Genomic DNA, 22,672 nt, shown 5'->3' with positions numbered 1-22,672 from the left:
GTTCTGAAAGGAAATTAACAATTAACATTTATCAATGATCGTAGTGTAAGTATTTCATCGAATTCAGGACCTTATAGGCATATAAATAAGTTCTAAAATATACCTAAGTCATAATTCAATTTAATACATACAACTATGTGATAAGCAACAATAAAATTGAATACTAGTTCGAACTGGACACTTCTAAAAATTGTCTTGAGGTCAATTTATTTACGAGCCGAGTTTGAATTAATTATGAACTGGTCTAGTCCGGTAGTATTGCATTTCGTTGCTATAGGAATATGTGTTAAAATTATAAAACTGTAAGGTTCAAATTCCAAAGGTAACAGATAATAAAATGTCATTCATTAAATACTTATTCTGTATTGTACGTCAGTTTGACGCACAGATACGCTATTATACGGAAATATCGATAACCCGCAAGTATTATAGTTAAGTTTGCGAAGTCACATTTATGAGTATCAGATAAAGGGATATCGTCTATTCGCGGAAACTTAATTTATTACATTGCGAACTAATTTATATTCCCATGGTAACACGAATTTTTATTCTTGTATAAATCTCGGGATATACATTCCTAAATGTTTTTATTAAATTATAATCCAAGTCTGAATTTATCTTAATTATAATCTGGGCAGTTTTATCCGCTTCTAGATGTACGTGACCACAGGACCTAGTGTCAACATGTGTTGACAATGTTTTGATAAGTCGTCCCCCAGAATATTTAATTTCCGTCTTTGGATTGTATCCCAGATATTTAGGTTTATAGATTTAATTAAAATAGGAAAGCTTTTCCAGTTAACCAGATAATAGATATAGTTCTACTACTGGTAGTATCTTCTTATTACACTGTGGTTTAACCAAAACTACTTTGTATAAGTAATGAACCTTAGAACATTAGTTTTAGGGTTTAGGGTTCTAGAATAATCTCTCTAAAGTGTATAGAACGTAGGTAAAGCAATTATAAAACACATAATAAATTAAAAATGGATATTTGTTATAAACAGGCAGTAATTGCAATGCTGCGTTTAGGAATTAATTAGTAGTAGTAGAATGAATTAGAAATTTATAAAAAGCTTTTTCTTACGTATGTTATGTTGATTATTGATCCGTCTCGAAGGACCAAAGTTTAAATTTACCTTATTGAAGCAGATCAAATAAAATACAGCAAACAATCGAAGGTATATATTATTAAGGACGACGTTAAAAAAAAGTAACATTACGAAGAAGGTAATAGAATGTTCTTCTATTACCTTCTTCGTAATGTTACTTTCACGGTGCGGCTTCCTTTCTCTTCAAATATCTTACTTTCATTGTGTGCGTATTAATGCAGCTACATACACGAGCAAGAAATACTTTTATTTATCCAAAATATACTTAATAGAAGCACTTTTCAAGTCTTATTTTTTTAGTCTACTACTCATTCGGAACGTAGACTCACACTAACTAATACTAAAGTGGAATCATAAGAAGAACGATGTTGATAAATATAAGATTTTGTGTACAATCAGTAAAATGGAAAATTAACGTCTACATTGTATGTTCCAGTTTTAATGAACGGAAACGCAAAGAACGGAGTGGACGACAGGGCTGAAGGGTGGGTCGTGTCGTCAGAGTCTTGCGGATTTCTTTCCATAGGTAAGTCCATAAAACAAAGTTGTTCGTACAGTCAGACGGCCTCAGCAGTTAGCGGTGTAACACGGCTCTTTACTTCCGATGGCCGCGGTGTCAATTCCTCGCACGGTATAAACATTTGTATTCATAATAATAATAATAATAAAAGTTTATATAATACCCATAGTCCTCTCATCTACAGGTATCATACCCAAACACCTACATCATAGCCTGAAACAATTAGATATACAAAAAACACTTTACATCACCCTTCAAAAAGCTGCCATCTTAAATACTTGTCGTACAGTCCGAAAATTTCTCGAAATCGATGAAAGTGATATAACACCAGTCACACCAGGCACACAATAAGTACACACACACTCACACATACATACACGCGCACACACACATACACACACTCTGCACTTACTTGGTTTCGGCCCGTAAGTGTGGAGAAAAGCAATAGCTGAGAAAAAATAAAGAATAACAATAATAATAATCTCAGGACAATTCACACAACGCCATCTAGTCCCAAGTTAAGCTAGCTAAAGCTTGTGTTATGGGTACTAGATAACTGATACAAATACATAGATTTTTTTTTGTAAATACATACATATTATACATAGAAAACACCCAGACCGATACAAACAATCATACTCATGAATACAAATGTTTGTGCCGTGCGAGGAATCGAACCCGCGACCATCGGTCGTAAAGCGGTGTGCCAGACCGCTAGACCACCGAGGTCGTCTTTTTGTATTTATTAGTATGATTGTTTATATCTGTCTGGATGTTTTCTATGTATATTATATATTTATTTGCAATTAATTATCTAAGTACATGTATTTATCAATTGTCTAGTACCACACACACACACAAGCTCAGCTTGGGACTAGATGTCGCTGTGTGAATTCTCGAAGGATATTATTATTATTATTTTGATCCGTGAAACTGTAAAGGCCAGCTATATGATATGATTGATAGCACAATCTTTTTTTGAACAGCATTAAAGTAGTTTGAAAATAAATTGTCGCAATTTTAAGGTATCTTAACCTTACATTAGAAGATAAATTGTCACACAAAGTAAATATATATGAATATATAATATATATAACTTTTATATTTAGACAACATTCTTTGTGATTAAAGATAGCAAAATTTATTTGGTTTTTTATCAATATATAATTAAATAAATAACCCTAGACAATCAATACCGTCTGTGCCGAGGTACGAGGAATCGAACCCGGGACCATCGCGGGAAGTAAAGCGATGTGCTAAACCGCTAGATTAATGAGGCCGTCATATATGCGAGTATATATTTTTATCTGTTTGTGTATATAATAATTAATTTTATGTTCAGGTGCCCGATATGTCCGTGAAGTATTACCAGGCGAAATTGTAGAAATGTCACGGCACGGGATTCGAACAGTTGACGTCGTGGAGCGGCCAGTGGATAAGCAGCAAGCGTTCTGTATCTTTGAATATGTTTACTTCGCTAGAGCGGACAGTATATTTGAGGGTAAGTTGAGGAATGTTGTGAGATTATTATTTAAGTGAATCTAAAACTGAGAATTCGCTAATGTTTTTATTATAATTACAGAACTTTTTATTACCTAATTGGAATTTCTCTCAAACTGAAGCACAGCTAGCAAGCTGCTCGCGGCAGAATTAGGCCAGAGGAAAAAGTAGTAGAAAGTCGTTGTACAAAATATATCTTTGTAAGAAATCTTAGATCTTAGATGACTCGTGTTTCTTCTACAGCCAGAGATAAGGTCTTCAGGGCAGTATGTTCGATTTAAACATATATTGTCGGTTATAGGACAAGTTTACCTAGATACTCGAATGTAATACTTGCAATTAATGACGGCTAGTATGACAACCTAAATATTGTCTACTAAGCACTGCAGAAAACCCTTCTTTATTATTGTTATTTAGTAGTAGTAAAATGTAAAGATCGCTCTTTTAATGTACAATTGTCAATTCACTATCATCTGTAGTATATCATCATCACTTCTATCGTACCATTCACCATCGACAGGCTGGAACCTAAATGGTCTTGGACAGTGCCGTTTCAGAGGAGCTTCCTCCCGTGTACACTTAGATTCTGGAATTAGCTAATTAACATGTAGTTTATCAAGAAGAATATATTAAGGTTTCTTAAGGGACGGGAACGCGCACTTGACACCCATAGTGGTTCAGGGATCCATACGCTACGGTAACCATTTACCATAACATGGGCCACGTGCTTGTTTGCCATCGTCGTTCTTCTTATTTGAAACGCTCTTGACAGAATGGTCGTGGACCTACCGTCCTTACTTACTGCCTTTCTGATACACTCGTGGAGCCAGTACAGTGGACTAGACAGCAAGTAGGTAGATGGTAGGTAGACGCCATCATCGTAGTATAAAAAAAACATCGTCTCAATTGACAACATCGTTGAACAGGTCAAATGGTGTACTCCGCGCGACTTCAGTGCGGACGCATGTTGGCGCGCGAGTCGCCCGTCGACGCGGACATCGTCTCATCTGTGCCGGAGTCGGGGACTGCGGCCGCCCACGGCTACGCCAGACAGGTAACATACCATTAAAAGCTTGTATTATTGCCTTTACACGTATGCTCTTTCTCGCAGTAATCGGCTTTCATCCAATATAGAATGTGTATATAAATGTAGACAAAGAGAACAAGAACCGCGCGCGCCGCCATCTTGGGCATTTACACGGTCTTCAATCATGCGTGCTTTAGGTTTTCATGTAAGATAGAATGTGTATGTAAATGTAGACAAAAATAACGAGTAAGTACACGCGCGCCGGCAGCATGTGCGTTCTTCAATTGTCGAACGTGATTTAGCGCCATTTTGTAATAATTAATTGTCTTTACAAAATGGCGGACATCTGACTGTAGAGCAAAGATAATTATACAGTTATTGATAATTTATAAATCTTAAACGTGAAAGAACGTGTCGTGTAAAGTATTGCCTTGACTTTATCCGTTATTTGGAGATATCACACATGACATACAGTCATCTTCTTTCACTGTCATATCTGAGCTTGCTCTTCTTGTATACATATCGTCTTTCACACAATCCATCGATCTTTCTTTCGGTCGTGCTCTCACTTTATTATTTTTCTATTTACTGTTTTCCTATATTTTTTCTATATACATAATAAAAAGTTTATTATTACTCTCAGTCTGGGATTCCGTTCATGGAGGTGCTATGCAAGAACCGGTACGTTGGTCGCACGTTCATCCAGCCGTCGACACGGCTGCGGCAGCTCGGCGTCGCCAAGAAGTTTGGTGCACTCTCAGAGAATGTAAAGGGAAAGAGGATAGTGCTCATAGATGACTCCATAGTGAGGGGGAACACCATCGGGCCTATCATTAAACTGCTACGGGACGCTGGCGCCGGCGAGGTGAGCAATGTGTTTGTAGTATCGCATGTCCATGGCGCAATACAGCAGCAGTTAACTGATTTAAAAAAAGGAGGAAATTCTGAAATAGGCTGCAATTTCATTTAAAGTTCGTTACTTAATTACGTCAATTAGAAACCGATATAATTTTTTTAAAGAGTATATGTATATAAATATGTATATATAGTCTCGTATCAGTCCCATTTTTTTTTGTTGGGATGAAGAATAGCGTGGATGGAAGAATATAAATTGTAACGCAATAAGCAAACGAGTTTTCTCAACATTTCTGTATGAATTCGCTAGAAAATGTTTAATACTGAATTATCTACAATATTTTAACAGGTACATATAAGGATAGCGTCTCCGCCCCTCAAGTACCCGTGCTACATGGGCATCAATATTCCCACACGCGAGGAGCTCATTGCCAACAAGATGGAGAGCTATAAACTGGCAGAACACGTAGGTTAGTGTCCTAGTTTTTCTATATGAGTTTGTATGGTAACTTATTATGGTCATATGGGATGTACCATTGTATTTGTGAATGAGGTTGCCAGTTATGGGGTTGTACCAGGACGTCGCATTTAGTTCAGTCATTTTTAACAACAAATTATCCACTTTACGAGCAATTGTGTTGAAATATAAATTATTATGTTCCAACAGGTGCGGATAGTCTGGAGTATCTAAGTGTGGAAGGCCTCGTCAGTGCCGTACATTACAACATGAATACGACCCCCAGTGATGGAGTTGGGGGACACTGCACCGCCTGCCTCACGGGGGAGTACCCTGGTGGTCTCCCTGATAACGTTGATTGGTGATAGTGATACAGTTATTGACGGTGAACGGTGAACAGCGCACTGCTGGTGAAGTCATAACTTTGATTACAGACAGGGACGGACTAAGGCCTGCGCAATCTAGGCACTAACCTAGGGCCCGTAATTTTTAAAACTACAACAAAGTATGTATCATGACTGAAAAATAGCTGCCTAGGGCACACTTTAGCCTTAGTCCGCCACTGATTATAGACTATAGTGATGGCATTTATTTAACACCTTTTGGGTGTCTCCGTATACATCTCAAGGTCTTAATGATTAGCGAATGCGTAATATATTTGGTTGCCACAGTTCATATATTCACAATAATAAACTGCATAAAAATACAGAATTTATATTTTTTGGAAATTGGATCTTAATATAAAGACCTTAAAATAGATTTTCTAACATTTGTGATTTTTGAGTTAATGCAATTTATTATTAAGCGCGCAATATTCGCATAAGAATGAAAGACAAATTATACGTACTCATATTCAAAGATAAAAAAAAGAAATTCCATAAATTTTATAATATTACAAAGGGACACATGTCAGGGAATAATTAAGGTGAGTTCACAGCAACAAAATCTAACACTAGCCATTGTCCGCATAGTCCTCACTAGATTTTAGTAGTGGTGCTTGTAAAATAAAAAAGTAATGTGTGCTGGGACACGCTAGAAGTGAAACTTCAATGAACAACGCGATATATCGTCTACAAGTCTCAAAGCGAAGTTAACGCCTCTTTTGTGACCGAAAATCCTAATGCAGGGTGTATGGAAGTCTCACAAGTCTCAAAAAAAAAAAGGGCAAGTAATTCTGAATTGTATGGACATGGTCTTCCCCTTAATTGACGAATGTCTTATTGGAGTTGTTAGTATTAGTTGCTGTGGAATTGCCTTTGCAGTTTTCCGACACTGGCTAATCTAAACTAGCGTACGTAGATGGGTAAACGCTCGTTACATCCCAGGAATTTATGCTCAGTACAATATGATTATATATTTGCAATGTCTGAAATGTGGTTATGTTCCAATATGTGCCTTAAAAACAATTTCCAAGTTAGAAACTTTTATTATTGTAAAAAAATCGTACTATATTTGGCATATAGTTCGATTTTTTAATGTATTTGTGGTAATACAGATGAATCAAGGCAATGGAATGCTCGAATCTCTGCCATCTTGGATCCGAATCTCACCTTCATTCTCCCCATAGTGTGTTGTTGATTTTGATAACTGACTCATATTTTCTTGGAGAAGAAAAAAATTAAAAGAATAGTATATATATATATATATGTATATTAAAAAACTATGACGTCAATACTAAATTATATACTGTTCTTTCCCGAAAATTTCCCTTTAGTCTTGATTCATTTGTATGTGATGATTTTTTTTATTATATCTTATCTTATTTATAAGATTTTTTAAACGTTAATTTACATAGTACCTAATAGATCAGTAGTTTGGCTGTTGATTTTGCGATAAGAAGGGTTTTATTTTTAAAACTATTTCTTTTATTTTGGTACGTTTATGTTTATTTTCGTTATTAGTAATTTGATTAGAGCACGTGAATGATAGGATATTCGGAGGTTTTTCCAATTATAGATTGATATAACATGTTATTGTGTTCCAATTTTCAAATATAAATATTAAATTAAAAAAAAACCTCCACTCAGATTTGGAGGTATTTTTTAATTTAATACATATTTATATTTCAAAATATATATCCCATATCTCTTTTTCAATTAATAGAATGAGTTATTTACTATATAGAAATCTTCATATAGTTGGAAAATAAGGGATCAATGATCTAGTGATTAAATGAAAATATATTTTATGCTCTCTGTGCGAAGGTATGAGTTTGATGAATTATGGTATAAAATATATCTTGAATTTTTATCAGTTTTCGGATTGAAATAAATTTATAAATAATTGGATATGTATGCAGTAGGATTATTTAGAAAGTACTTGTACTACAGAATCTCTCAAACGTTCCTAAAGCAATAAAGACATTTTTTTGTTATTATAAACCCTCTTATTTAGTTTATATAGGTTATTAACGATGTTGTTAATTATGAAGCATGAAAGTTGTAATGGAAATATTTCTTGCGATATATAATATTATCATTCCCTTCTGTTTTACTCGGGGAAAATCCATTATGGAGAGTGATTCATCCCGGGGGTGACTAGACGTCACTAAAAACTCCAAGGTACTCTAATTGGGTTAATTCTATTGGAACTGAGAAAAAACATTCCTAAATTATATATGTATAGAGATTATATTACACTAATTAAATAAAAAGTAATATACAACCAAATGTGCCTTAACCTCATATTATATTTCATAAATTATGAAAATTAATGATATTATGGTGTCTGTATACTAAAGTAATATATCAATATGGAAATATTTGTAATAAAAAAATTGAATTTATTAAAATACTGTTCTAAAACACATCCTGATTGTGTAATGTAATTTTATTTCACTAATTAATAGTGGATAGAGTCGGATTAATATAATAATAATATTATTAACCCGTAGTTATTCAGTTATGGCTTCAGTCAGTGTATATCATTAACTAACTGTGGCCGCAATTTCGTTTGCGTCGTTATCAAAAACACTATCTGCGTTGCAACATTTTTCACTGATGTTTCGCTTCTATTGGTCGTAGCGTAATATTATATAGCTTAAAGCCTTTCTCGACAAATGGACTATCCAACTCAAAAAGAATTTTTCAATTCGAACCAGTAGTTCCTGAGATTAGCGCGTTCAAACAAACAAACTGTTCTCGCTTTATAATATTTGTATAGATAAGATTTATAGACAAATTGTTCACATTTTCAGTTAAATAAATGTTTCATATATAAGTTAATTACTGGTTTACAGTAAATAACTGCGTATTATTGTGTTATGTTTGCTCAATTTATATTGTTTTCCGTGTTATATATTTACTTTTTCCCTTTTTAATGCCACCCACTATGGCCGCTCTGTAGAGGTCATACAGATATGTTTAGTTTACTCATTAATTGTATCTATCTTCTACTTTTATGATATGTCAAATCTACCGTCAGTTCGGATTGCTTTCGTACTAAGAACTGACAAGAAACTCAGTTTTTAATCTTTTCAAATGAGCTTGACATGTTTATAATAAAACAGATAAAATTAAACATTTTTAAATTCATATTAGGTAGAATAGAGTGGTCACCAGCATATGCTATTGCAATTTTGTCAAAATGAAATAGTCTAATCAGTGGCCGTAACCGTAAAAGACCAGTCCCCATAAGCAGCACCTGTTCTCGAGTATGACGGATGAGCCTATATTTAGATGTACTTTTTTATTTGAAATATTAAGTTAATTGATTTAAGTCTTCCTAACATAGTTTCTATTAGCAGTCGTGCTGGTTTCGACTGAGAATTAAGTTTTAGTTTTATCGTAGGTTAGAAATCTCGGCGATATTTTGTATAATGGTTTACAGACGGATATGTATGGTCATTGGTTGTTGAGTAGTTTATGAAGCTGTCCAACAAAATTGCAGTTATATCACCGCAGTTGCTACGCTACTCAATTACTTGCTATTGAAGTTACAGCATGAGAGACATGAAATTTTAATGATCTGGAATAGCATGATAACGTGATGTCCATAATGCTGCACATGTTACGACATGTTTAGCTGTTACCGCCTACCATCAGATGGGCCGTCAGTTTGGTTGTCATTCTAATTATATAATAATTTCCTGTAATTATTAAAATAAAGCTATTTTATTCCTATCACGCGGTTTTTACGGCCTCTTGTCGGAGATATTTGTTTTCTTCATGCGTTTCTAAACTGTAACACTTGATTGGTGACAAGCCAATGTCGTCAATAAAAATATCAATTTATAACACCCAAGGTGTTATAGAATATTGCAAGAACTTGGCATATCGTGTTTAATAGCCGGTGATACGATATAGATTTTGTATAATTGCAGCATGCTACAATGTTTATGTTTCGGTATTTTGTAATGTAATAAACCGCGCCGTTGTTGGTTGGACCACGGCGTAACATGTAGTGTAACAATGAAAGCCTGTTAGTGGCTTACTGTGTTATTATATTTATTCGACATGTGTATATTTATTTAGTAAAGAAAACCAAGGCTAACCTTAGTTTTCTTTACTAAATTAATAAATAACAACGGCGCGGTTTTTCTTTATATTAGAAATAAATTCCGCATATGGCACATTTGGAAACACTGATGAGATTTCGTTTGTTAAATTTAGCGTATAGATCTAGTATAAACAGTAATCTCGTTTTAATCTACAATTTTAAAAAGCATATCTTTTACTTGTGTAATTTGTGAACATTTTGATATTTGCCAACAGTGTATTAGGTATAAGAAAATTGTATGAATTGTCTTGATACTAAAGCAAATACGATATTTTTTTTTAATCTCTGTTATATAAAAATAAGCCGTATCTTTTCAATAATTATTGTTATTTTTATCATGATTGTGTATGATTTTACCCGATCCCATAAAACTATACATGTTAAATAATTATTTGAAAATCCTGTGCAGAATTTCAATAAATGTTATAGAAAATTTTATACTTTTGTTAATCTGTCGTAAGCAGATTACAACATGGTATACAAACAAAATTTACAGACGAAACTCCTTATAAATGAATACACCAAACGTTTTAAACTGTGGGGCTTTACTACGTTTGGTATATAATAATAATGATAATCCTGGACAATTCACACAGCGCTATTTAGTCCCTAACTAAGCAGAGATTGAGTTATGGGTATATGATAACTGACTATAACTTAGATATATTTTTTCGTAAACACATACATAGAAAATACGCACAAACTATCGTGATGTTTATTACAAAAGAAATGATAGAAAATAAAACTTAAGAATTCAAGGTAAAATTTTATTTTTCAATAATTTTATTTACAAATTAAGAAGGACCTACCTTTGTCTGTACAACTGTTATATACATAATACAAAATAACAAATTATACTACCAAATTCTGAATATCACATAACTGGCTACACCACACATAGCCATAAACTATGAAATTTTAAGATTTGCATGTTTGAGCTTAACGTCAGCCTATATGTGTAAAGGTAGGCAAACTATCCAAAGGCAACCTATCTAGTATACCCTTATGCTTTTTTAAAGCTTTTTTAACATACTGTTTAAAATTTGACGTGGTCATTATTTATACGTATAAGTAGTAAAAATCACGGGATCTTACCATGTTTTATTTTTACTAACTACCCGCTGCTCTTTGGTTTATATGTTATACGGTGTTTGAAACATTGCCGAAACATCAGAAACTCAATAAACCATAAAATGTGGTAAGGTCCCGCGATTTTTTACAAATTATACCTATCATTATAATTCATACTTAGGACTGTGTCATTGTTTCTATTAGATGGCGCTGATAGTTCAAAACTAATGAAAAAAGGTTGATTGTGGAATCTAAATGGATAATGTGAGTGATAGTTTTAGAAAACAACTTCAATTGTTTAGTGGAAAAAGATCGGCAAATAAACATTAAATTTGTTTATTCCTTTCTTTGTTTTACAGGGTTTCGTTGTTGCATTACGACAATATAATCTGTATCTAAACGTGAAAGTTTAAATTAAAATACTTTCTTTTATAGAGCAACAAATAGTTTGATTGCTCGAAATACATAATAATTGATAAATTGCCTTCTATAAAAGACATGCATTTTATTAATATGAATTGTATAAGAAACCACTTTACCATCGAATAATTTAGTTTTTGGCTATATTTACCATTACCAGAGAATTAGTCAAAATAATAAATAATTACAATATTTTAGGTGAGTTAATGCAAATACTGCACTGATTTTGCAAGCGGTGTTTCGCCGCATTGCAAAAGCGTTATCTAAGTAGTGGTTCTAAAAACATAATTTTAACAAACAAAAAATACGTAAACGTCATAATTCATTAATGATGAGGATGCCAGAGTCTATATTTTTCTTTTTATTTTAATGTAATTGAAATGGCAAACAAGCTGACGGCCTAACTGATCATAATTGTCAAGTTGGCAACCGTCTCCTATGTACATATATACATGAACAGTACCAGAGATATTTGACGGTCTTGGTACTCATGCGTCGCAATTCCGAAGGACTAAGATATCTGATACGATTTTCTGAATTATCTTTGTTCTTTATTATAAAGATACCAAATTGTGCTACAATTGTTGTAAATACTGATTACAAGATCTCAAATAACTATAATATAAATCTAACAAACACTAGGAACAATTGAGAACCCTTTTCATCACAGATGGCGCTCTATTTGCCCTCATTTTTATAAAAAGTACCCAATAAGTCTATAATTCGTCCTGCATAGCAAACAATATTGACTGGTCATTTTAGTAAAAATGTAATGATATTAATATAAATTAATAAATTGAATATGTTTTAAATATTATTAATTTCTATTATTGGCTATTTAAATTTTAATTGTCAACTTCAATTAGAATAGTACATATTGTTTACCAAACAAGTCAATGCACCTTTAGATTTGAACTGACTTGAATCAAACAACCCGTTTGTTCCTTCAATTCAGCATTTTTTTTATAATAACTCAATAACATTCGTACCTAACATGTGTAAGATCGATACTGTAAATGTCACATATTATGTTATAATAAATAGAGTTATATATTTTATTGATATCGGTGTAATATTGATGAAGTCTATTTCATTACGAAATCTATTTATATTACATTAATTCGGCCGTGCAACCGAAAACGTCAGTTGCAGTCGTCGTTTGCTGGGTTATTATAGGTTATATCCGATCTCTAATTTCTGATGCTGCCTCGTTCAGAGGGGAAACACGTGTCGCAATATGGGTGTTGACTCAATAACGGCTGAAAGGTGTATATGTGGCCTCACACATGCTAATGGTGGCGGAATTAAACAACGTAAGGTACATTTACAGCGATTCTAAAGGTGCGACAAATATACAAACAGACTCTATACTGAATGTTTGCCAACAATTGCCTCAATGTCATGTACTTCCTTCACGCAAGCTTCGGTCAGCACGAGAGGGTCCCCCTCGGTGATTAGCACGTCGTCCTCAACCCGGATGCCCACACCGCGGAACTCCGGCGGGACCATTTCCTCGTCCTCACGGATGTAGATACCTGTATATTCAGCTATATTAATAAAGACAGACAAACTTCTTAAGCATTTTAATGGACGATTATAAAATAATGCATCAGCCTGCGCTAGCAATTTGCTGGCTGCTGGTGGGGTAACAGTCGAGAATGATAAAATGTTCAAGGCACTTTACCATCGTGGTTTTCAGGGAAAACGATGGTTTGGAGGTCAACCTGACATGGTAAATCTCCAAACATACATACATTGCTACAAATGAGGTTATTAGTCCATATTACTAACAATTCTCTTCCCATCTACTTCTTAACATTCTATGGATTCACATGGGGTCGCAGGCCCTATCTCGTTGTTGGGGCGACCTATTTCGTCCTACTCAATATGTTTGTGGATGCCATACATTAGCTGCGATGATAATTTTTTTTGCACCCCTAGACAATTCACAGAGCTTGTGTCATCGGTACTAGACAACTAATATAAATTCTTAGATACAAGTATTTATTTGTAAATACATATACAATATACATAAATAACACCCAGCCCGATATAAACAATCATACTCATGAATACAAATGTTTGTAACATGTGAGTCATGTCATGTTTAAAGTGATATGTTAAACCGCTAGACCAGCGAACCGTCAAAGGTACATACCGGGCTCGACTGTGACCAGCATGCCGGGCCGGACGGCCGCCCCGCGCCGCACGAGCGGCGTGTCGTGCACGTCCAGCCCGAGGTAGTGCGACACGTGGTGCGGGCACAGACGGTACGCTTTCTGTGGAACGAAACAATCACGTACCTGAGTATCAGTCTCCGATACCGAAAATCGCATTGTTTCGTATTTTATAAAGTTGTAATTGTTTATAAATTATTTGCTTGAACATTCACAATATAGATTTTACAAGTGTGCAACAAATGTTCATCATTCAACTCATGAGATACTTAATTACAATTCTTAATGATCTACAAATAATAAACAGAAGATTAAATGTTAAGTTTGTCGTGTGAGTCAGGCTTAATAAAAATACTCCGAAATTATGTTTTATTACTCCTAGAGTTTAAAGAAAACAACAAAATTATAACCTATAAAGGTAGATCTTTCGTAAATTGGATTCAGTAAGAGCAAGAGGAATAAATGCATAAATTGCGCTGCTGTACTTATATAATATTAGGAATATGAAAAAATATTTAAGACATGATAACAGAATATGGACTTTATACTTACACCAATGAGTTCATTTCCGTCTATATTCTTTGGTAGGATGCCCTCTTGTTGCAAATATGTACCGAGCAGTCGACACATACTGTCGAACAACTGGTCCAGCGCTGGTCGGTGCTCGCCAAGTAACTCAATCAGACGCTTCTAGAACATTCGAAAAACCTCTTAAATATGCAACCTTTGTATAAAGAACTACAGCAAGACCATAAAATAAGGCGTACTGTTCATGTTAGTATGAAATTATGTACAAATAATGAAATCGTAAACGAGCTGTGTCTGCAGATTAAATATTTACTAAAAAACTAATGCTGAAGAAGGAACGAGGCCGCAAAGTCCCAATTTTAATAGTTGTGCTTTAATTGGATTATTGTTAGTGTCATATTTAATCTGTAAAACGCTGATTATGTTCTTGTGGCATCTGTGGTTTGCGTTATGAGTTCTGAGGTACATTCGTTCTAGAATCGAACGGTAACACTCTTGTTTTAGTTGTAACACTCCTATTTTAGTTATAGTTAGTTAGTTGCTGAAAATGTTGTACTTAGTAAGGAATTAAATGTAAGTTAAAAATTATTTGGTTTTTTAATACCTGCTGGATGAGACTACTGTAATTGAATTGTTCTCATTACCAATAGACCTCTGTTGTAAAATAATTTATAATAGCATATATATATCAATGATAACAGTAGAGATAGTAAGGTCATATATAGAATTTTGTTTTATATTTTTGATTGGAGAATACAAAAAATAAATCTTATATATAAAATTCTCGTGTCACAGTTTTCGTTCCCATACTCCTCCGAAACGGCTTGACCGATTCTTATGAAATTTTGTGAGCGTATTGAGTAGGTCTGAGAATCGGCCAACATCTATTTTTCATCTCCCTAAATGTTAGGGGTAGTCCACCCCTAATTTTTTTTTTATTTTAATGCAAAACAACGTTTGCCGGGACAGCTAATTATAAATATATTAATACTAGAAGTGCCCGTGGTTTCACCCGCGTTAAATTTCAATAAAAAATATAGCTTATATATTATTCTGATGCATAAGCTATATTACTGTAAAGTGTCATCAAAATCCGTTCAGTAGTTTTTGCGTGAAAGAGTAACAAACATCCATCCATTACTCACAATATTTGCGTTTATAATATTAATAAGGTTAAGATTAATAAGAAAAGGGTTTTCCAACACCTTCGCCCTCGTACTTGAAGGTATAAAATAGTACGCACTTGTACAGAAAGCACGATCTCGTAGAGTACACGATGGTGTTTGGAGAACGTGCCGGAGACTGGCCATGTGCGCGATATATCAGAGTTATATAACCAGCGTTGGCTTCCTGAAATCGTTAAGAGTAATTTTTTTAGATAAGTAACAGAGTAATTAGTCCCAATCTAAACTTAGCTTGTATTATGGGTATTAAACGAGCAATAGAAATACTTTGTTAAACAGTATATTTATAGTATAACATGTACCATGTCTACCTACTCAATTCTCGACGTTTCGACTAGTGGTAGTCACGAGCTAATGCAATCATATAACTTTTCTTTACTTTGTTAAACACTGTTACTATACTTAAATGCAGAGTTAATTAAATTACTTAATTTTCATTATCATAGGTATCTCTGTAAAAATGGTAAGAATTTATCAAAAACAAGGTTTTTTATAGATGATATTATACACGAAATTTTAAAAGTCTTATATATAAAATACTGTCAAAATGTTAGTTGCCATACTCCTCCGAAACGGCTTGACCGATTTATAAGCATATTTAGGTAGGTCTGAGAATCGGCCAACATCTATTTTTCATACCGCAATTTTTATTGATAGTTATTTTTTAATTTCATATATACAACCCTTTTTTACCCTACTACCATCAACCCCTATTTGTTAATAGCGATTTTAATGTATATGGCAAAACAAAGTTTGCTGGGTCAACTAGTAACTATATATGTATATAAACATACCCGAGTCGACGAGCAGCATGTCCGTCTGTTCCAGTATCTGATTGTTGGCGATGTAGTGTATGTGCGTGGCCCGAGCGCCGCCCGCCACCACCGGCGGGAACGCCAAGTGCTCCGCCCCGCCCTGACGACACGCGTACTCCAGCACTGCGTTCACCATGTGCTCCGAAATGCCTGGAACAAATACACTCCAAGTAAGTAATAATTCATTTATAATAAAATCTAGTTTTTTAAAAAAAATATGTTAATGACATTAAAGACAGTTTAAGCAAATCTTACCAGGTTTAGTGCAGGCCATCGCCATATTTATAGACTGGGAGCCGATGTAGCAAGTTTCCTTTAACAGCTCAATTTCAGCCGGTGACTTGATCACTCTGAGGAAGTGCAAAGTTCGTTGCGGGTCTGACAATGACACTTGGCCGTTGTTACGGACGACACTGGAGACAGTGCTGTTTAAGTCAGAGTTGATCTGACTCTTGTTGTCGTACCACAGGACTGATGGTTTTGATGAATTAAATATTCTGGAAGGAAATAGTTGTTTATCTATACATTATTACGTGAAGATAGTTGCGGGATCGATTCCTAGCATGGTGTCATCGATGATAATGGAATGGTGCACCCCCTGCGCTAATAGTATACTCTATATATATGATGTGTATCCGTGTGTGTATGTGTGTGCTTATTGTGTGACTGGTGTTATGTCCTTTACACCTAATTCCAGGAATTATCAGACAGTTGAAGAGTGATGTAGAGTGTTTTTTGGATATTATTATTAATGTAATTGTAATACTGTATTTAAAAGTACTTATAAAACACATTACCGACCGTTACTGAATGGTCTCTTTAATTTCGATTAACTAATGCATCCCTTCACAAAGCATGGTAGATCGCCGATTAGGATGCGCGAGAGTGGCACAACAATGCGCAATGAACGTCACGAACTACACAGAGCCTAATGTCGCACAGGGACGGATACACATCGTGATTAAATAACCAGGAATTAACGACGCTGGTTTCCACGGGGAACCGCGTGGAGGACGACCTAACATGGTACATTGCTAGCAATGGAGACACTAGACCCCATTACTAACAATTTCCTTCCCCCCTCCTAGCATGGTGCAAACATATACAAATGTTTGCACTGTGCTAAGAACCAACTTCACTTTAATTTATTTGCATAAGTATGATTGTTTGTTTTGGGTCAGGGTGTTGTCTATGTAGTTACTTTTAAAAGAATTTTGGAACATATATTAGCAATATCATTTATGAGCAACTACAATACCTGGAAAAATGTTGGGACATTGATACCGCACAATGATATTATGAAATGAGGGGATGACCAAGGTACAGCTACACCAAATCAATTAAAGTAAAATAGGAGTCATGTCATATCAACATTTAAAGAGCATGAAATCATAGGTTATAAAAATCATTGGTTTTTATAGAAAAGAACAAACCTACTTGACAAGGAAATTCTCGAAATTCTCAACGGGCTGTGATTCGTCCACAGCAAACAGTTGAACGGCGGCATTACAGCCCGTACGTGGACCGTCCCATAGCTCTGCATGACTGTCCTTGTCATGAACAAATAGAATACTCTGCAATAAGACAAAATATTGTTTTAATACAGCACTTTGAATTATACTGCACACATTTATTGAGGTTTTAACTTTACATTTAACATGGACCACTTAGAAAAATGTCTGTTGTAAGGGTACAAGAATTGTTCTTTATATTCAAAGTAATATAAAACCTGCAATAGAACTACTCAAAAATATGTATGTTACAAATACTACAATAGTACTGATGCTCTAGATAAACTAGTTAGTTAAGGCTGATTTTTGAGGTAGTTTTGGAACAATGTTGAAATGTTTTTTATAATTGTCATAAAACTACTATAAAAATTATATTAATAATATTGAACTAAATATACTACACCAATAATAAATCTATACATATAAATAAAATTGGTGTGTCTGTTTGTAATATTGAAATAACAGTTTTTTACTACATGCATATGAATATAAATACGGTATGTACACCAAAATAACATTTTTGTCTGTCTGTCGGTCGTTTGTTCGGGCTAATCTCTGAAATGGCTGGACCGATTTTGACGGGACTTTTTTTGGCAGGTCGCTGATGTAATAAGGAGTAACTTAGGCTACTTATATTTTAGAAAAATAAAGTTAAATTCCACGTGAACGAAGTCGCGGGAACAGCTATATGATATAAATAACCCTGGACATTTAAACTGGTGGCTAAACCACTAGATCATTAAGGCTGCCAACGGTTTAATCTTATGAAGTATCTTAAGTGCAATTACAAAAATAACAAAGGCAAGATAATAGTGCAATACCTTAATGTGGGGGGAAGGGTATTGTTAGTAATGTGGACTTATGACCCCATTGCTAGCAATGTACCATGTCAGGTCGACCTCCACGCGGTTCCCCCTGGAAACCATAGTCATAAATACTTGATGAATTTGTCACGATGGGCTAACTGACCTGACCTCATGCTCATCTTATCATCCTCCACTGGTGCCCGCCAGCGTAAACCGTTAGCGCAGGCGGGTGCACCATTCCATTATCACATACAAAAATACCTTAATGTATATGAATATAAATTACATGAATAAAAAAAGGTCTCACCTTATAATTGTTTGTTTGTGCTGGCTTCACCAACACAAGTATTGCAGATGGTTCCAGGCACCCAGTTAAATAGTAGAAGTCTGAATTTTGTCTGAACACATATGGTATTATATCGGACATATACTGTTTGCGAGCCGCAGGTATAACAATCTACAAAATTAAAGATGGTGGATAATTAAACACATTATTGCCTTCATTACTAAGAGTTGGACAAAACTCCAAGTCTTAAGCTTCTTTCTATACTATAAAACAAAATCGTCTTGCAGTCTATATGCTTAGATATATATTTTTTTTCTGTGTCTATCCTGCAATCAGACGAAGACTATGAACAGGTGTAATAAAGGTGCTCTTTTGGGGGTCCTAATTAATCATCGGGTACCGGTAGCCTAAGCATTTTAAGCCGATATGTTTTCAGGGACTATCAGTTGGTTGGCCTGCTTAGATATTTAAAAAGATAATAATGAAGGGTATGTCCCTTTATCTTTTGAGCATTTCTTAACTTTCACTAGATAATTTATAAGACTTCAAATAGTCTTCTTATTAATCATGTAAATTATGTAAGTGTAAAAATTATTTTCTTAAAATTTTTTTATGTATTTTATTCAATATTAGTGATGGTACATTCCATTACTAATATTGAAAATTAAAATTAAGCAAAATATGTAATTTTTACTTACAATGTGGGCCTTATGAACATTTCCCACTTCTTCCATTAATTTGTTTACAAGTGTGTCTCTCCGTTCTCTGTACTCCATCTGAGTGATACCACACGTCAGCTGGCCCGGCGGCACGAGGTGAGGGTGAGTGTGACATGTTGCTTGCCCAACGACAACTTTCGGTATAGAAAACTGAGGAACATTCTTTATTCCGGGCGGATTTTCCACCGTGGACAACCATTTACACCGGTTTTCACATAAAACTTGCTTCAACAGCCTCTTGCGACTTTTGGACGCTATAAATTTGAATTGTTTTCTGTTTACAAAATCAGGTCATAACATTTTATAAAAGTACATAACATATTTGGTTACATACCTAAATTTAATGTCCATTTACATAAACCTTGCATTATGTACTGTGAAACGATTTGTAGAAAAGATTTGATTAGTTGATTGTTTCAACAAATAATAGAATAAATTAATTCATGCCGATAAAGTTACGAGATTTTGTTTGTGATGGGAAAATTTTGGAATTTGTAATTTGACGTTTGACAATGTGATTGACATAAACTGTCATTGTCAAGGCCTATCTATTTGCTGTCAATGTGATTTTGCCAGACTAAAAATAAAAACAATAAAGCAAAAGTAAATAGACGTATACAGTTATTTATGCGGTTTTACAATTATAAATAAGAATCAATTTGTAAATATTTCAATATTTATATGCATAGTTACATCACGGAAATTAAATGCGTGAAATGCGAGCACACTACGGTGAAAACAACTTAGTTGAGAAACACTCACACTTCACAAAGACTCTTTCGCGAATTATAATCTGAAGCAAATATAAAAAGAACATAGTTATTTACATTGCTGTTCCAATTATAAAAATATTAATTTAAAAATAAATATAAGATTTGTCAATAATAATTTATAGGTATCTCTAAATTTTATGGAAAAAAAACTTATTTTTCGTATTTAATAATAAATACAATTTATTGGTTGTTTTAACGTGAATTTCTTTATAATAACAGACAAAATTCGACAAGTGTGCAATATTTTTTTATGTAGGAATTTAGAATGGCAAGTTTAAGGCCCATTTTATAGTAAACGGTACCCTCCGCCTACATGAGTAGCAAGACAGACATAGCGATATAATGTGGCACTGGCAATACCACTCACGCATTATTATTATGAACTAAGATTTATTAAACAGCTTATAAAGCAATATGTTTGGTTGCTTCTTAGATGAGTTCTTGTAGTTTACCTCTGATAATAAGTAAAAGCTAGTAGATATGATCTATGTCTGTTCGTTTTTGTTGGTTTGTGTATTTTTATATATACCTAGTCACACTAGGTAGGTAGGTAGGTATATATATTTTTAATAGATGATTGTGGAATGTTGCTCCCGTATTTACTAAAGATTTACGCTAGTGCGACACCAGTGGAGAGTGGAGTGTAATTCACCTGGAATTTGTGATGACGGTTTCCGGGAGAACCGCATGTAGATTAATTTGTCATAGTACCTACATTGTTAGAAATGCGGTCATAAGTCTATATTAATAACAATCGCTTTCTTCCATGGTAGTACACTATAAACCCTCAAAATTAGATGTTTTGATGATGATTCATTTTGTAACCGGAGTGTGAGAAGTATAACTTGACGCAAAGATTTTTTAACGTCAGCTAGATTTTAACTCACGATTTTCTGGTCCAAGGCAGTAAACCACTAGGCCATGATGCCTTTAAATACATAGAACTTCGCGCTGGAGTACAATTTAAAATTGAGATTTTATACTCGAAAAGTAGTATAATTGAACCGAACGAGATTTGAATTTGGGCATGTTATATCCGCAACAAGATAGTCTAATCTATTGTTCATGTAATTGGTATAGAAACATGCGGTCCACCTGATGGTAAGTGGTATCCGTCGTCTATATACTTACATGAACAGCAACACGGGCGTCACGCGATTTGATCATATGACGATTATGGTCAATCGTTGCCATTCCGGCATATACGCATTCGCACCCTGTAATTTCACTGCCTGTTATATCTCACCTTCAAACAAATCTTGCAAAGCAAACTGGCGACTTATACAAGCGAGTCGTAGGTAGAGACGACGCCGACGCGCGACGACGCGACGCGGCGACGCGTTGTTGGAAAAATACTACTTCGGTAACATAAAAAAAGTGCCAGCTCTGCTTAGTTTAGGTATGTAATATTATGTTATCTGTGGTTTAGGCAAGTAATATTATCTGTGGTTTAAGACTTCATGGCTGTGTATCTTGTTCTAGGTCATTATTAATACGTGAAGCCAAAATTTTGTACCCCTTTTTATGAAAATTGCGCGGACTGAACAGTAGCATATTTCCCACAAGTATAGTATAGTTTATATAGTGAAGAAATGTAGTTTTTTTTTAATAATGCGTAAAAATATAAAATATATATATTACTCAGACTACCATGTTTTAACATATACACACATATATACTGTTTTGTATATTGTTTAAGTATGTGGTCAAACTGAAAATAGATTAATATTGTTTGCCTTTAATATTATTTGTTACTAGCTACTCACCCCGGCTTCGCAAGGATGTACACGCATTACATATATAAACCTTCCTGTACAATCACTATTAAAAAAAAACGCTTCAAAATCCGTTGCGTAGTTTTAAAGATTTAGGCATATATAGGGACGGATAGACAGCGACAGCCACTTTGTTTTATACTATGTAAAGATTAGTCTTACCACAGATAATTTACTGAATGTTAAATTAATTATGGTATTTTATAAAAAAAATAACGAATATCATGGTCAAGTAAATACTTAACAAAATACACATTTTGTTAAGTATTTACTTGAAATCCGTACAAATGACATCAACGAACTACTGCATCGTGTGGGTGGGGACAGTGACATGTTTTGTATGAATAATAATTTATAATTACTATAACATACAACAGGGATGTCATGGATATGAAATTTCGGATACGGATAGGTTTCGGATATAGGAATGATTATTATACCGGATACGGATGTGAAATTATTTCGGATTATCCGTTTGTTTCGGATAATTTCGGTTACGGATATAATTTTTTTAAGGAACTTCATAAGTAAAATACAAATAGCAAATAAAATGGTTACATAACATATCTCAATTAGGCTCCGCCCCTATCCGATGTTATCCGAAACTTTTATTTCGGATTCGATTACGGTTACGAATAT

General features: G+C 34.3%; 2 protein-coding genes across 2 annotated transcripts in view; one reads left to right on the top strand and one right to left on the bottom strand.

Moving 5' to 3' along the window:
- LOC131850346 (amidophosphoribosyltransferase-like) overlaps positions 1 to 7,109 on the top strand; it is a 30,905-nt gene extending 23,796 nt beyond the window's left edge. The window contains exons 9-14 of the mRNA XM_059200557.1: positions 1,549 to 1,638; positions 2,975 to 3,133; positions 4,059 to 4,186; positions 4,803 to 5,024; positions 5,364 to 5,484; positions 5,682 to 7,109. Of these exons, the coding sequence (XP_059056540.1) occupies positions 1,549 to 1,638; positions 2,975 to 3,133; positions 4,059 to 4,186; positions 4,803 to 5,024; positions 5,364 to 5,484; positions 5,682 to 5,836 (875 nt within the window). The 3' untranslated portion in view covers positions 5,837 to 7,109. The remainder of the gene's footprint in view (positions 1 to 1,548; positions 1,639 to 2,974; positions 3,134 to 4,058; positions 4,187 to 4,802; positions 5,025 to 5,363; positions 5,485 to 5,681) is intronic.
- Positions 7,110 to 11,786: 4,677 nt separating this feature from the next.
- Positions 11,787 to 19,964, bottom strand: LOC131850348 (xaa-Pro aminopeptidase 3-like). Its single transcript, XM_059200559.1, has 10 exons — positions 19,820 to 19,964; positions 19,465 to 19,739; positions 18,788 to 18,937; positions 17,601 to 17,737; positions 16,419 to 16,660; positions 16,143 to 16,313; positions 15,408 to 15,514; positions 14,189 to 14,326; positions 13,618 to 13,738; positions 11,787 to 12,994 (listed from the first exon to the last, which is right to left on the bottom strand). The coding sequence occupies exons 1-10, from the start codon at positions 19,851 to 19,853 to the stop codon at positions 12,825 to 12,827; spliced, it is 1,545 nt and encodes a 514-aa protein (XP_059056542.1). The 5' UTR covers positions 19,854 to 19,964; the 3' UTR covers positions 11,787 to 12,824.
- Between the last annotated feature and the right edge of the window lie 2,708 nt (positions 19,965 to 22,672).

The sequence above is a fragment of the Achroia grisella genome, unplaced genomic scaffold, assembly GCF_030625045.1.
Source record: "Achroia grisella isolate CSIRO2021 unplaced genomic scaffold, CSIRO_AGI_Agris_v1 utg754, whole genome shotgun sequence".
In the NCBI taxonomy this organism is placed as follows: Eukaryota; Metazoa; Arthropoda; class Insecta; order Lepidoptera; family Pyralidae; genus Achroia; species Achroia grisella.
Note: the sequence above shows the minus strand (reverse complement) of the source record. Positions and strands in the feature narration are given on the sequence as shown.

Excerpts from the sequence above, each read along its gene's own strand:
- LOC131850348 (XM_059200559.1), bottom strand. The coding sequence starts at position 19,853 with ATGCAAGGTTTATGTAAATGGACATTAAATTTAG. Across the intron at positions 18,938-19,464 it reads ATGTTCATAAGGCCCACATT|ATTGTTATACCTGCGGCTCG; the intron begins GTAAGTAAAAAT and ends TTAATTTTGTAG. Across the intron at positions 14,327-15,407 it reads AGATCGTGCTTTCTGTACAA|AAGCGTCTGATTGAGTTACT; the intron begins GTGCGTACTATT and ends CGAATGTTCTAG.